The sequence below is a fragment of the Amborella trichopoda genome, chromosome 11, assembly GCF_054954075.1.
Source record: "Amborella trichopoda isolate Santa Cruz 75 chromosome 11, AtrichopodaSantaCruz75HAP2 v2.0, whole genome shotgun sequence".
NCBI lineage: Eukaryota > Viridiplantae > Streptophyta > Magnoliopsida > Amborellales > Amborellaceae > Amborella > Amborella trichopoda.
In genome coordinates, this window is record NC_142346.1 from 22,975,798 (window position 1) to 22,992,524 (window position 16,727).

At 38.0% G+C, this 16,727-nt stretch overlaps 1 protein-coding gene across 42 annotated transcripts in view; it reads left to right on the plus strand.

Moving 5' to 3' along the window:
• Window positions 1-6,273: 6,273 nt before the first annotated feature.
• LOC110008319 (uncharacterized) overlaps window positions 6,274-16,727 on the plus strand; it is a 75,102-nt gene continuing 64,648 nt past the window's right edge. For 4 of the 42 annotated variants that reach the window (XR_016044931.1, XM_088852477.1, XM_020675000.2 and 1 more), the window contains exon 1: window positions 6,320-6,560. Coding sequence is in view for 7 of the 42 variants with exons in the window: in XM_088852477.1 (XP_088708603.1) it covers window positions 6,515-6,560 (46 nt within the window). In the remaining 35 variants the exon portion in view is untranslated. Of the gene's footprint in view, window positions 6,761-11,091; window positions 12,444-16,727 lie in introns of those variants that run through there. The other 38 variants (XR_016044958.1, XR_016044953.1, XR_016044955.1 and 35 more) reach the window with 23 other exon arrangements.

The window sequence follows — 16,727 nt, forward strand, 5'->3', positions numbered from 1 at the left end:
TATCCTCAAATTGATTATCTTGACATCAAGATGTATGGACACGAGAGAAAAATGGATTTCAAGTTTTGAAAGTAATGTATTTTGTAACGCATTTTTGGACCGTTAGTTTTCAATATTTCCAAGTTCTCATACATCTGTCGATCTACAATATTTTTGAAGCTTTAAACTTTATAAATAAAGATAAAAATACATTTTAAGGCTATCACAGAGATTTTCAATATTGAAACCACATTTCTCGAAACTATTTGAAGGTAGGTTTTATAGAAATCGCACCGATATATATATTCTCATGTACATACTGTTGCAGTAAACGTCCAACAGCCTAGATTAAATCTGGGCCGATCTGACGGTCACGACCTCATTTCGTGTTTGAATTTTAAATTTTTTTTACAAATCCAAATCACTTGAAATTTTAGCTGTGTTTTTAAAAAATAGGCGAATCTAATAAAATATCAAAAAAATATTTTACATGAAATAAATTGACCTGAATACCTGTAAAAAGATTCATAAGTACTTTTGTGATATTTTTATTAGGTGCGCCTTAATGAGAAGAACACACTCCTAAAATTTCAAGTGATTTGGATTTGTAGAAAAAAAATTAAAATTCAAATACGAAATGAGGTCGTGGTCATTTCATGACTGTCAGATCGGTCCATATTCAATCTGGGTCGTTGGGCCTATTCTTACAGGTACACCGGTCGGCGTACAGTAGCATTATATATATATATATATATATATATATATATATATATATATATATATATATATATATATATATATATATATATATATATATATATATATATATATATGTTTAGATTAGCCCACTAGGTCATATGAATATAAGAGTTCATATGAGCCCAATGACCCACATTGAATCTGAGCCGATTTGACGGTTACGAACTTATTTCGTATTTTAATTTTAATTTTTTTCTATAAATCCAAATAACTTGAAATTTTAGACATGTGTTCTTCAAAAATATGATAATCTAATAAACATATCGAAAAAATGATTTACAAGAAATAAATTGACCAAAATAACCTTGAAAAGTTTCAAGGGTATTTTGATGAATTTATTTATTACGAATTATTTTATAAATATTTTTATTAGGTGCGTCTTGATGAGAAGAATGGGCGCCTAAAATTTTAAGTTATTTGGATATGTATAAAAAAATTTAAAATTAAAAAACGAAATAAAGTCATGACCTTCTAATCGGCCCATATTCAATCTGGGCCGTTTGGCTCATATGTTCATATGAGCTAGTGGGCTAATCTCAGCATTTTCTATATATATATATATATATATATATATATATATATATATATATATATAGAAAAAGTTCTTGTACGCCCTTGTGCGTACCACTATAGTAAATGCCCAACAGCCCAGATCAAATCTAGGCCGATTTGACGGTCATGGTTGTTTGAGAGTGTTTGAATTTTAATTTTTTTTTTTATAAATCGGAATGAACCGAAACTTGGGCCGTATGTACATCTTAGTGATTTGCACCTAATAAAAATATAAAAAATATAATTCGTAAAAATAAATTGATTAAAATACTCCTAAAACGTTTCTAGGGTATTTTGGTCAATTTATTTAATGTAAAATATTCTTTTATATTTTTTGTAGATTCGCCTATTGTTTATGAATACAAGCTCCAAATTTCATATTATTCCCATTTTTAGAAACAAAATGAAAGATAAAATATTATCATACATCCGTGATCGTCAGATCGGCTCAGATTCGAGCTTGGCCGTTTGGAATTTACTGTAGCGGTACACAAATTGGCATACCGTAGCATCTTCCTATATATATATTATTTAATGCCCTTCTACCTTTGAGTTATGCTTAAGAGATTGTAGGCATAGACGACACTTGACTCTGTATTAGAACAAATGTCTTTTACCAATAAATATCCATGGAACTCAAAGGAATGGTATCCGAGCCAAGGTTTGAATTAATTAGTTATTTGAACTACAATCAAGCTTAATAAGGCAAGTCCAGATTGACAAAGTCGCAATGGGCTGTAGTCTTGTAAGACCCAACAGAGGCAAGGTAGGGCAATGTTCCTATTGACTAGTCAAGATACGCTATTAAGAAGGATTGTAGGTTTGATGGCTATTTTTTGAGATCATTGTCTCGAACCTCTACTGGCAGTAGTAATAATATATATGCAAAATGTAAAAAAACAATTACAAAACTGAAATATACCCAAAGTACATTCTTATGATGTTTATCATAAGGGTTCCTTTGAGTTCAGGAGTGACTATGTAGTAAAAAAAACTATTCCAGTTAATGAATATCGAAACAGAGTCGAACTCCTTTCTAAATCAATTATAGAAGAGCATAAAAAGAAAAGATATAACTATTTGCACATAGGCCTAATCTAGGAAGCTATAAAACCACTTATTAGAATATGGTTAAATAACTATGTATTATTATGCTTAAGAGATTGTTGGCATAGGAGGTTTACATACTCCTTATTATGAATAGTTGAATCAAGTTTAAGTGACGGACTTATTTTTTTTAATTATTTCCCAAATTTTTCAGTACCATTATCAGATAAAAACATACTTAAAGTATTAACCTTAAACTTTAAAACTCAAGGTTTTGATATGGACTTAGGTTTCCAAAACTTGGCATTGGTTTATAGAACTTGCTATAAATCCATGACCACTTTATGTCCTGATGTGAAAATAATTGATGAAAAAGGACAAACAGTCTTTTTTCAAACCAATTTAGAAAAATCAAATTTAATGGTTCCCAAGACTATCTCTTGAAAGGAGATAAGATTACCTGAGAGGTGGAACTTACAGATGGAGGTTCAGCCTAGGTCTCTTGAAAATAAGGAGGTTGAACAGATTATTGAGCATTCTAATGGGGAAATTGAAATTCCATTTGCCCCTACTAGAGGATTAGGATAAATGTGTCTAATATACCACCAAGGATCCCAACAAGAACCTCATACTCATCTGTTCCACAAACTAAATATGAGAGAGATCATGAAAGGATCATATTAGAAGGGCTCAGGATTGTATCTGAGCAAGTCCAGAGACTTTTTTACATGGTTGAAACCCCAGGATCCTTTAAACAACGAGAAGAACCTAAAAATCCTACCATCCCTACATTTTTAGATATGGAATTGAGTATGAATGTCCTTCAGAAGGAAGAAGAGTTCAAAATTGATAAAAAAAAAATTTTTATTATTATAAAAGATTTTAATTCTGATCAAAACAGAGAAGTTAGAGAACGGTTCAAAGAAAATTTTAATCAGAGACTCAGGATAAAAATCCATGAGAAATATTACAAGTTTATGAAGGAGAAAGGGCTAAATATTAGCTTCTTTAAATGGTTAGAGAACTTTTGTTAAGAACAGGGTATATCAATTCCCAAGGAAATGTGGTCGAAAACACATTTCAAACATTTACAACTAAAGATGGAAAGACAATTCAATCGATCCACCCACTTGAGGCACCATTGGAAGTATAAGGAATAAAAGCTTCCCTTTATAAATTTGAACCCAAAAAGATGGATATGACCGCTACTATTGAAAGTATAAACAATGTAATAGAACAAAACAATTATACAAATCTATACTTAACAACTTTAGGAAAGCAAGCCCCTAGGATTGAAAACCTAGTGGACAGGAAAGAAAAAAGAAAAGAAATCGGAACAAATCCTAAACCTAAAGGGCCTGTTATGTTTAAACTACCCTCTAAAATTCCTAAAGATACCTTCAAATTGCATATGGCACAAAGTGACTTCTTGGATGAACTCACAAAAAGATTGTCAAAATTAGACATCATCAGGGATACACTTTCTAATGGACCTGAGACGTCAGGAAAAATGCAAGTTAATACCCTCCAAGATAATACTGCAAATTACTCGGAAGAAGAAATATTAATATTAGAATAGGTTTTTAGTTAAGCAAAAGATGTAAACAGAATCTCTTATGAGACTAAAACTTTTCTAACTGCCCCCACTACGATATATTATCCCTGACCTACTCCACTTGACCTTCAGTTTGAAGAAGAAGCTATAGGAGGTATAGAATACAATGGGAGATCTATAGTGGAGTGGAATGTAGATGGGATGTCCGAATACCAAATCATAAATTTAATGAAGCATATGACTATATATGCAACAGCCTAAAAAATAATGGCAATAGAGATATTGATATTGCCAAAGCAATAGTTTGCGGTTTCACACACCACTTCAGAGGTTGGTGGGACTTTGTCCTAAATGAACAAGCTAGAAACCATATCTTAAATGCTAAAAAGCAATGGATTGTCTTTACAGAAGTAAGCCCAAGGGTTAAACAAGAAAACCTGATAGGTGAAGAAGATGATGTATACACTTTGTTGTATACCATTGCTTTATATTTTTTAGGAAGCACTGCCCTACAACTAGAGAGGTCAAAAGGCCAATTATTAAAACTTAGATGTCCAACCCTATCCTATTATAAATGGTATAAAGATGTATTCTGGTAAAAATTGTTAACTAGAGAAGATGCAGGTTCTAATTATTGGAAGGAATAGTTCATATCAGAACTTCCTACCCTATTTGCAGAAAAGGTTAGAGTTAGATTTAAAAATAAGCATGACGGAATAATACCCTATGATCAGTATATTTTGGGAAAACTATTTGCAGAAATTTGTGCAGAAGGTTTTGCTCTATGCATAAACCTCAAGCTTAAAAGGCAGCTTTAAAAATATAGGGTAATGGGAAGAAAAGGACTAAGGGATTTTTGTGAACAATTCGGTTATGATACAACCAATTACCCTTATAGTTACCCTTATAAAGAAAAAAATAAAGGAAAAACAAAGGTAAATACTTCAAGAAATATTTTAAAAGTAAAACAAGTAGACCCTTCAAGAAAAATAAAAAATATAAATTTCTTAAAGAAGAAAATAAAAAGAAAATTCCAATATGTTATAATTGATAAAAATTAGGTCACTATAATAATAAGTGTCGCGTAAAAAAGAAAATTAATTCTTTAGAAATAGATGAAGACATTATTTATGAAAAAATTTATTAGAAAACGAATGTTTTGAAGACGGGTCATCTGAATCTGATAATGATGATCCAATGATTAGGACAATCAAAGATGAAAATTTGGTAATCTCAAGCTCAGAAAGTGATTCCTCTCAATCAGAAGGAGAGGATGACAGTGAAAACTGTAAATGCAACTTTTATAAATCAATTCTTAATATAAATGAGTTAGGCATAAATGTCCTGTCCAAATGAGAGAATCTTTTCCTTGAGCTTATAGACTGGATTGAAGATTAGCAAGCTAGGAAAGGAGTTTTGTACCAATATATTAAAATGGTCAGAGGTTAAGAAAAAACCCCCCCAGAATGGACTAGTGAACACACTAAGGTAGTGAGGAAAATAAAGTTAAAAACTAAAGAATTACCATGCCTGACAATATCACACTTGAGGCCTTTAAAATTGTAGAAATATATGCTTCTGAGATAGGCTTAGGAGGAATTTTTCAGCAAGAGCTTCTAGGGAAAAAAGATGAACAATTGGTAAGATATACTTCTGTTGTTTGAAAACCAGCCCAACAAAAATACTCCATAGTAAGAAAGGAGGTTTTGGCCTTAGTACATTGTGTAACTAAATTTGAAAGTGATTTAATAAACCAATCTTTCCTCATAAGGACAGATTCTAAAGCAGCTGAAGAGATCATTGAAAAGGATGTTAAAAACCTAACATCCAAACAATTTTTGCCAGATGGCAAGCTATCCTATTCTTGTTTAATTTTGAAATTAAGCATATTAGTGGAGATAAAAATGCATTGCCTGACTTGTTAACTCGAGATTTTTTGCAGGTACAGCAGGAAGTAGAAAAACTTGGCCTTAATCCAAAGCCCAAGTAGAGCGATAGCTAAAGGAGCTTCATCGTCTTCCTTATAAATAGATTATGTTAAAATACCACAACATGAAAATCCTAGTTTATTTAAGATAGAGTTGAAAAGACAACTCCCTATGGTCTTTAAAGATATGAACGTGGACAATATGTCCACATCAGAAAAAGCAAAGGGAGAAGAGGATATGATGAATCAAAACAAAAATGACTGCTATCGGGTCCTATCCCCATTATCCAGCTAAAAGCTAGCCAACATGAATCTACTTTAATAGAGAAAAAGGGACGGATTGACTCCCCACTATTCAGGACATGTATCTCGACAAAAGATAATGGCTACAGAAAAAAGGCTACAGTGACTCAATCACCACTACCTTTATTTCACTATTAAAGATTCTTCAATAATTGACTAGACTTAAGACACGCTGAAGTCCACTAGCCCAATAATGGACCGGACTTAAGACATCTTGAAGTCTGCTAGCCTAGTCTATATAAGGGCTTTCCTTAAGTCAAGAGGGCATCGGTTGTTTGAGAGTTTGTCCTAGCTTCAGAGTGTTTTTCAAAGAGTGTCTTCAAGTTTCTAGTATTTCTTCTGAATCTCTTTGTCAATTTTTTACTTAGTGTGTGATCAGTCCATCTGGTGGCATGTCAAGTTCTCCTACTTTCTCTCTTTTAGTTTGTCTCCCACTATGTAAGTGTCCTTCGAAGTATTTTCATAATATTTGTATGAATTGATCCTATGTGTTGTTACTATTGATGGTTTATTTTTGTTGGATTGATTTATAATATATTGGTTTATCGTTGTTAGTTTGATTTATAATACGTTTGTATGTTAATAGGGTGGCGTGTCAAGTTCTCTTACTTTCTCTCTTTCAATTCATCTATCACTATGTAAGTGTCCTTTGATGTATTTTCATAAGATTTGTATGAATTGATCATGTGTGTTGTTACTATTGGTGGTCTATCTTTCTTGGTTTGATTTATAAGACGTTGGTTTATCTTTGCTGGTTTGATTTATAATACGTTTGTGTGTTAATGGTATCAAGGTTTTGAATTAATTAGTTATTTGAATTGCAATCAAGCACAATAAAGCAAGTCCAAATTGACAAAGTCGCAGTGGCCTATAATCATGTAAGACCCACCAGAGGCAAGGTAGGGCAATGTTCCTATTGACTAGTCAAGATACACTATTAAGAAGGATGGATTGTAGGTTTGATGGCTAGTTTTTTTAGATCATTGTTTCGAACCTCTACTAGCAGTAGTAATAATATATTGTGTGTTAATAATAGTGAAGAAATAATTTTGTATGTATACATACATACATACATACATACATACATACATATATATATATATATATATATATATATATATATATATATATATATATATATATATATATATATATATATATATATATATATATATATATATATATATATATATATATATATATATATATATATATTTGACTTTCCAGTTGTACAGTGCAGGTTATCAAGTTTATAACGCCCCCACACACTCAGTAAGCATTGGCAACAACATTTACTTGTAATGCTTTTTTCCAGTGGTGTATATCCCCTTCCCCTTTTTGTTCTGGTGCATGCATGTGTGCAAACACGCATGTATGCGTGTGTGCATGTGTGCACGCACGCATGTGTGCGTGCGTGCACATGCACGCAGAAAGACATTTCATAAAACCTACATGCACTCGTTTGCTAATTCTAAAGCAATAGCTCATGTGCTAAAAACTCTTAAGAAAACCTATCTAGGGGTACAAGTAAAGAGATTTTCTTCGAAGACAAAAAAATTCAGCAAGTATATATTGTTATTACTTGAAGGTAAAAGTGATAAATTGAGGCCTTAGGGGATTTTTCATCCAAATTTTTATGGTTGTCTTCATCATCACTAGATGAACAATAAAAAAAATGAAAAATTTTTATTTTTAGTGATTAAAGGCCTGGATATAAAATGGATACTTGGCATTCACCAAATCTTCTCCCTCTTAATGAAATCTATTTTTATATTTCTTTCTATTTTCCAAAAATTAGTTGCCTGAGTGTTCCAAAATTTGAAGCTAAACAAACCCCATGGATATGCTTTTTATGAATAGTTGACTGTTACGGATATAAACTACAAGACCCTATATTTTTAGGCGTTGTTAACTCTATAAACTTTATAAATATATAAATGGGTTATGTTAGGGCGCTCGCACTATAGAGCATTATATATATATATATATATATATATATATATATATATATATAGGGTTGGGAAAGGGTGACCTGTGCTCGCTCGTGTATTGTAAGTTTTACTATGGTTAACTTCAAAGTTGTCCAACTAAACTGAGAAACTATATAATAAGATTGTCTAGCTCTGATATAAGGTCACAACCACACCTATCCTTTAGATGTAAAATCAAATAGCTAGATGTATGCTATTGACCAGGCTCAAAATTCAATAAATCTTTCCTTGAAGTTAATCCCCTACACTTAGCTGCCATATGTCATACTTGATGGCTAGGGATGATAACATGGCTGATAATGGTCTTGTGTCAAAAGTGGATAGTATTACTATCTTTTAGACTCTAACATAATGTTTTTTTGGGTTAACTATAGTTTCAAGGAAAATTTATCAAACTACTATGAGAGATTTATTATTTATGAGTTTGTACATTTGCAACTATTCCAACTCACATGCATCTCTTGATCAATATTTTGAAATTAAATTAACCTATATAGATAAAATATCTCATAGGTATTTTGATAAATTTTTCTTTATTTTTAATATTATATAGAGATTATGGAAGAGAAACAAATGAGGTCCATAATTTTTGCTAGAAAATTTCCTACTCTGATGGAGTATGTTATTTACCTACTCTCTTGGGCAAATTTTACATTCGAAATGTCTTTTAGATTTAAATTTTTGGGGATGCGATCTCTAGAACCTAGCAACCAACCTCAAAAACAAAGAAAAAAAATTAATAAAAAAGAAAACTTTCACTCTCTACGTGCCATCAAATTTTTGGAGGGAATGATTTAGATGTTCAAGAACTCTAGATATTTTTTTTCTTTGAAAATAATCATCCAGTAATAATTAAATGCATCCTAAGCTTTTAAATAAATAAAAAAACTCTAAAGTATCATGTCAAGGATATAAATATATAGTATGCTCCCAACTCCCAAGGGAACATAGTATACGAAGTGCTTCTCATCGTCTTCGCATATAAAAATGAGGGAAAATATCTCTATACACCTTAATTTCATATTGTTTTCCATTAGACTCTCAAATATGAAGTTTATCTAAACCGCATTAACTTTTCTAAAATCCTATCTTCTAACCCCTAAGTCGTATTAACCCAAAAGTTTTGCTCATTGTGACATTTTTTGCCTTAAACAAACACATGAAAGACATCTACACCCAACCTCTCTCAGTGTTACTACTCTCTCTTGCCTTCTTTCCCCAAAACTTCTATCTCAAGCGCTCTCTCCCCCCAAATCCTCTCTATCTTTCTCAACCCCACGGTCTCCACCCCCTATGCTCGTTCAATGATTAACCCCCTTCTTAGAGAGAGAAAGTTAGTGAGAAAAACAAAAGAATATACCAGATAGAGAGTGAGGAAAGAGAAAAAAAGGAAAGAGAAACTCCAAAAATAGGTGTGAGAGATGATGAAAACCAAGAGAAGAGCGAGGAGAGACGTAGAACTGTAAAATTCAAAGAGAGAAAATCCAGAGTGATGAGAGTAGAGTAGTAGAGCTTATCTTGAGAGTGTATAAGAGAGAGAAATAATATAGAGAGAGAAAACCCCCAACGAGTGAGATAGAGGAGAGAGAGTGATACAAAGCTCAAAATGAAGGGGAGTATAGAGAGATTGAGAGAGATTCATTGAAAACAACAGTAGAGAGAGAACAAACTCCAACAACTAAAACCCCATAAGAGAGAGAAAAAGCCCAACCCCACTAAATAGAGCAAGATAGATAGGAGAGAGAAACCCAAGCTTCTAAAGAAGAAAAGAGTGTGAAACCCCACAAGAAAAGAGATAAAAATAGGGACCCACAATAGAAACAAACATATGTTAAACATATGAGAGAGAAACATAGAGACCCACAATAGAGACAAATATATGTTTAAACGAGGAGAGAGAAATACACTAAACTCCAAAAGGAAATGCAAAGGGGTGATAGAAAGCAAGGAAGAAGAGACAAAATAAAGAGGCGACCCTAATCCCAGCCCATCGACCCCAAGGCCACCGTTCTTAACCACCACCACTAAAAGAGAGAAGCAGTGAAGAGAGCGAAAAATTATAGAGCGAGAAAATCAGCAGGAGTGTGGAGAGAAACTAGAGATAGAAATTTGAGAGAAACTAAAGCGAGAAATTCGGGAGAGAGAGAGGGATGGGGGGGAGAGAGAGAGTTAGTTTGAGGGGAGAGAGATAGAGAATGCGTAGAACAAGAGAAATGGTGATGGAAACAAGTGAAAACCTAGTTAAATGATTAGAGAAAGATGGGTGTGGATGAATGAAGTATTTGCACTTCCAAGTGATAAAGCGCTAGGAATTGATGGATTTCCTTTATTATTTTTTCATAAATTATGGTCATTACTAAAGGATGAGCTTTTATCAATAGTTAATGAATTTATACAGAGTGGTAAACTGAATAAAGGAATTAATTCCATATTTATTGCTTTGATTCCAAAGAAATCCACATTTGTCGGTATTTATAGTAGTCGGCCAATTAGTCTGTTAATTAGCTTATACAAGATTATTTCTAAGGTCTTGGCAGAAAGATTAAAAAGTGTTCTTCTTTTTGTTATATATGCCAATCAATATGCATTTATTAAAGGGAGAATGATAATGGATGGTGTATTGATTGTACAAGAATGTATTCATGCTAGAGTATAAAGTAGCATGCCGGGGGTAATGGTCAAACTAGATGTGGCAAAGGCTTATGATAGAGTAGAATAGGATATTGTTGATGAAATATTGCACAAAATGGGTTTTGGTTTGAATTGGAGGAAATGGATTTCTAGGTTTCTTTCATCGGATCACTTTTCAATTCTAGTGAATGGTAGTCCCAAAGGCTTCTTTAAAGCCACAAGAGGAATTAGGCAAGGGGATCATCTATCCCCTTTCTTATTCACTGTTGTTGGTGAGGCCTTTAGGTTAATGGTAAATAATGTGGCTCTTAGTAATGGGTTTTCTATATTTTGAATTAATAATATAGGGCCTATTGTTGGAAGATATTTTTGATCATCATGGGGCCCTGCTCAATAAAAAGCCTAGCAAACAGTGGAAATTTTGACAGTCTTATAACAGCCGAAAAATTAGTCAAGGTCTTCATGAGGACTCTCAAAATTCTTCTATCAAGTTTCATCGCATTCCAACATGTCTAAGGTAGTGCAGACTGAGAAACAGTTCCTTCAAAATCGGCCTCTAGCACCCTGAAATGGACCCTATAACTAGAGCTACGTTTTCGGTGTCTCAATTTTCTATGAGACCACTGTCATTGGCTCCGAAACGGTTGAAAACACCTAAGAGTCAAATTTCAGCTTAAACGGACACTCCAGGAAAGAGTTATAGGCGAAAAAGGAGCAGCCGCATGCTATTCCCGTGCGGCCACCCTGCAACTCCACACCATTAAAAGGACAGTCCTGAACAATGACTTTGATACTCATATCTCACCCATTCCAAGTCAGATTGCGCTCAAATTAGATGAGCATGTTCGTCTTGTCTAGACGAGCGTTTCGACATGTGGCACGCCCCGCGACGACGCCCGAGCAGGAAGAAAGAAGTTGCTGATCTGTAAAAAAAGTGCAAGAAATTCAACAGCGTCGTGTATCGCTCGAGCAGCTGAATCACGCCGCTCTCGGCCCGATCAATTTGAGACCAATTCCGTCACGTGTGTAAGGTCTCGGGCTATCTTTGACCCAAACCCCGTACAAGATGGACAGTCGGATTCTGCACAAGAAGCGGACGAAGCGATTGTAAATTTCATCCCTAGAATTCTAGATTTCGGCCAAAATTCTAAAGTTGCAAAATCTTCATTCGGGCATAAAATCGAGCTGTGTTTATTGCTCCGCGATCGTAATGGCATGCTCAGTATGATCCAGCGAAGAAATCACCGAAAAACATCAAGGAACGAGCACACTATCAATTTGAAGTTTCAAGATCCATTCAAATTTCAAGTCACATGATCATACACTAAAAACACGATACATGGCTCGAAGTTGGTATCAAAACGATTGTCATATCGAGCCTTACAAGAAAACAATCATCTTTCGATCAACCAGGCATCAAAACGACCCTGGATCATCTATGGAAAATGATGCACGTTCTAGAGCAACACATGGACTGTTCTGAAATTCCACAAATTGTTAGGAAGGGGCACCCTATTTTCTAATTTCTTTTAATTCAATTTAATTTAATTTTCAGTAATTAGGGTTACTTTTGATCATCCACCCATGTTTGGGGCAAATTCTATGTATATCATGTACCATTATTGTACGCAAGAGGCAATAGACACACAGAATACACAAAGAGAGAGTTTTCACTTAATAAAGTTTCGCTTTCTTCTCATTGTGGTGTCACTTTTGGAGAGAGAGAGTAAGGTGAGAAACATTTTGACCAATACCTTGAGGCTCAAGGTAAATCTTCTCTCTCTTCTTTTTCTTTTCTTCTTTCTCTTCCTCTCTTTCTTCTTCTTCTTCTCTGCCTGAGCTCCTCTCATAGGCCATACACGGCAGTGGCAGTGCCATGCATGCCTCTCATGTAGTCTCACAGGTCACGTATGGCGATGGTAGCGCCATGCGTGAGCTTTCTTCTCCCTCTATTTCATTCTTTATCTCCCGTCGAGGCTTGTAGATAGCGCTGCTCATCACCGTCCGTAGACGTATCGTCAATGTCTTAGCGAGGAATGCGAGTAGCAAAGCCTATTGCCATTCGCAGGGTTTTCACCTTGTCGCGTGGCTATTGTAGGCGGCAATGTCCATTGCCGTCCGCAAAGGGTCACGGAAATACTTGTCGCCACGCGTAGGCTCCTTCCATGCGTCTCTGTGGTCATCGCCATGCTCCTCGTCAGGAGTTATCGCCGTCCGTAAGGGACGTGTTACCTCCTCGCGTTGCCAATGGTGACGCTTATTTCCGTCTGCGGGCTTCTCTCGTATTCTTCATCTAGCGTCGTGTGTCTCGTGGGGAGCTATCGTCTTGAGCCTCACCAAAAGCCATCGTCGCTTGCAATGAAAGTAGTGTTTCTCATGATACCAACGGCGATGCCCATTGCCGACTGGGTTCTTCACCCTCCGTCGTCTCGCTCTATTTTCGTCTCTTCATTCTTTTCTCTTCTCATTTGACTGAGGGTAGACTTAGCCTGGCACTGTCATATCAGCCTCGGTTTCGAGTAGTATTGCCACCGTGCTGGTCTTGAGAACCAGGCCCGTCTTGCTACCACTTAGAGTCAGTCACTTTTCTGCTGTCATGCTAAGTCTTGCCCCTCATCAAGTTCCCTTCTCTTTTCTATCCTTATTTGAACTTTCCATTTCATTATTCTCTCACATGAACGTACAATGCCCTAAGACAAGGGTGGGTCCCTTCGACCCACTTGTCTTACAAATTAACCGTGGAAGTGTTGTGTAGAAAACAAGAGGATTGCAGGTCAAGGGAGACGATTCCGAATCAGCTAAAGTAGCTGGGGGGCTTTTTCCATGATCTAAGAGGGCACTCACACGAGCCAGACCGAATAAGTCCCGAACCCACCTTAAATTCCTCTCTCATCAGTTGGTATACCTACCCTTGCTCTAGAGCAAGGTTTCGAGAGAGTTATCTCAAATCTCGGGTTCACCAAAAACCTGAGATACCTGCCACCAAATCATCTAGATCTAGGGGGTGAGATTGAAGCACCTAACCAACTTGGAGACTCCACTGGGACTTACTACCCCTTAGTCGGTTCGCTCTTGTTTGACCAGTATCCTCTTTTACTTTCTGCATTAGTTTCTATGGCATCTGGGTTGTTCAACGCATTCATATGAGTCAGGGACTTCCTTATCCCTGCACTTGTGACTATTTCAGGGATGCGAACTGCTCAAGCTTCCTTCCCTACTCTCTTGCTGAGTCGCGACTCACAGTCCGGCTCCCAGGTTCTTTCCTTGATTGATGCGGGAGGGGACCTAAAGGTCCTTAACTTCCCTCTTCCTCGCCTTGGTGGACCCTCCACTAAGGCCCCTTGCATCGGTAGCACATCTACCGCACACAGCATGCACCCTGCTGCTGGCAAGTCTCTTGCATGTCATATTGCTGAGGCACGCCAGAAGGTTGCTCCCACCACTTTTGCGAAAGGCAAGCAAGTTATCGTCGCTCCTGAGGTTCGCCGCAAGGCAACCCCCCATACTCCTTCACCACTTCGAATCCCTACACTTAGAGGCTCGATACACCGAGGTGGAACCCTACGACCTCTACCTCTCGCACATACCTACCGGCTCGTGGTCCATCCACTCGAGCTGCACCTCGGGGCAACCTTCACGTCGCCTTGAGCTTGCATCCCAGGCTAGGCCTTCTCGGGAAGAACCTGGCATTTGCTTTCCACAGCTCGAGGAAGCGCTAGGTCTATGCCACCTCGAGCACATGAGGGTCGATCACTCCATCCTCCCTCTCAGCACACACTACTTCATCCTATGAGAGATGGGCTCCTGCCCGGTCCCTCACAGACACAAGCTCGCAGGTCTCGGCCTCCTCAGGTCGGACCCGTCGACCTAGCCTGGGCTGACTCCCAAGTCACCCAGACGGATAACCCTAATGGTGCACACGCACCGACTCTGCAGATTCCTCCTCGGTCTATACTCAGGCGGAGTCATGAACCAGCTACTTCCTCTATATCTCTCCCGACACCAAGTAAGCACCTCGTGCCTTGGTACTCAAAGGTCTTCCCTAAGAGTACCATCTTGAGCCAGCCTCAAGTGAGCTGCGCACCCAGGCCTCACAAAGGGATTCGTGGCAGTGGTCAAATGTCATACAAAAACCTCCAACCTCCAAGGCAGAAACCCAGGTTGCCTTCTGTCCTTAGACCCCACTCCCTGCTCCAACTCATGGACATGGCCCTCGCTTGCTCAAAGAAAGTGGGGTGGTCCAAGTCTCAAGCTTGGTTCTGAAATGAAGTCCACAACCGCCTTAGGATTAAGCAGAAGAAGGGCCTGCAGATCCTTACCAAAGAAGCCTCCAAGGCAGTTGAGGTCACCACCCTTGGTGACCTCCTACCTCATAATCCCTTCTTACCTCTTCAAACTCCTGAACCTGAGTAGGTCCAAGAGTATTGCTCGGTCATCATTGCCAAGAAGCCACGGTCCCAAGACCGTCGATAACCGACACAAGATCGGCATACAAAGCTCGAGTTCAGTCGGGGCAGGTTGAACCCCAGTAGATTGACTTGCCAACCACATCAGTCACTGTGCCACCAAGCTCTGACCCTCCATAGGAGCGGTTAGTGTTATGGTGATAGAAGATCTGGATGACGCTCAAGGAGAGTAGATGAACATGTTTGAGGTAATGATGCAATCCATTCTTGAAAAGATGGAACGCCTAAAAGCCTCCAAGTCCCCTTCTTTGACCTATTCCCCGACCGGTGAGGACACGGTTCCCAGGCAAACTCCCCCATCGGCCTCCCAAGACAGTTCTGCCTCCCTCGGGGTCTCTCAAACTGACATAGACGCTATGGTGGCCCATAGCCTCAAGAACAAGGTCTCAGGCATGCAAGAGGCACCACTCTACCAGATGTCATACCCCTTGTACATTGACTAGGTGTCGTTTCCCCCAAACTACCAAAAAGGGAAACTCCCCCTGTTCAACGGTACTACGTCCCCTCACCAGCATACCGCACACTTCCAAGCAGCTTGTAGGGAGACGTCAACTGACGGGCGACTTCTCCTCCATCAGTTTATCGAGACTCTTGAAGGGCCAGCCTTTCAGTGGTATGCTCGGCTGCCTCCAAACTCGGTGCACATGTGGCAAGAAATAGACCAATTATTTTACCAATGCTTCTACAAAGTCCAAAGGAACATGGAAACCATCAAGCTCCTCACACTGTTGCAAGACCCTAGTGAGCTGGTTGACAAGTTCATCACTCGATGGAGAGAGTTGGCAACCTTTCATGCCATTCCCATGACTGAGAAAGAAGCGGTCTAGACCTGCATACGGAATATGCTTCCCGAGATCACCCTGCATGTCAAGGCATCCAATCCCTCCATGTCAAAGCTCATCTCTAAGGCAGTTCGTATTGAGGGATTGTTCAAACACCACGACAGCTCTCGACAACAACCCTCCGACTCAAATTCTCGCTCCAACAATTGGGGCAACCAAAAGGCAGTGATCAGCGCGACCGTCACTTTGACTGACACTAAGAGCGCAACTCCTTAAACCTTGGACCTCTCAAAGGCACAGACCTCAGGCCCGGGGCAAGCAGCAATCCTACAATGAGGTCCCCCCTCCTAAAAATTCTAAGCGAAATGACTTCTGGATCCAGCACCAAAACAAAGTTTACCCCTTCGACAAGGAGTGGACTCCTGCACTGCTTCGACTGCTGTTAGAATAGAATATGATCCAGCTGTTGACGAGCCGGCTGGTCAGGAGACAAAAGAGAGGTATAACGCCTATCACAAGATAGTAGGCCACCCTACTCATGATTGCTATAAGTTCAACAACACTATCGAAGCCCTTATTAACAAGGTTCGGATAAAGCTCCAAGAGTTAAAGAAGACGTTCAAGGAAACTGAGGCTTCTCATATAGTGACAATCCAAGAAGGTGACGACACACCCGTTATCCTTTGTGCATTTTTCTCCATAATGCTTGAAGAAGGACTCATCACACCCAAGCCG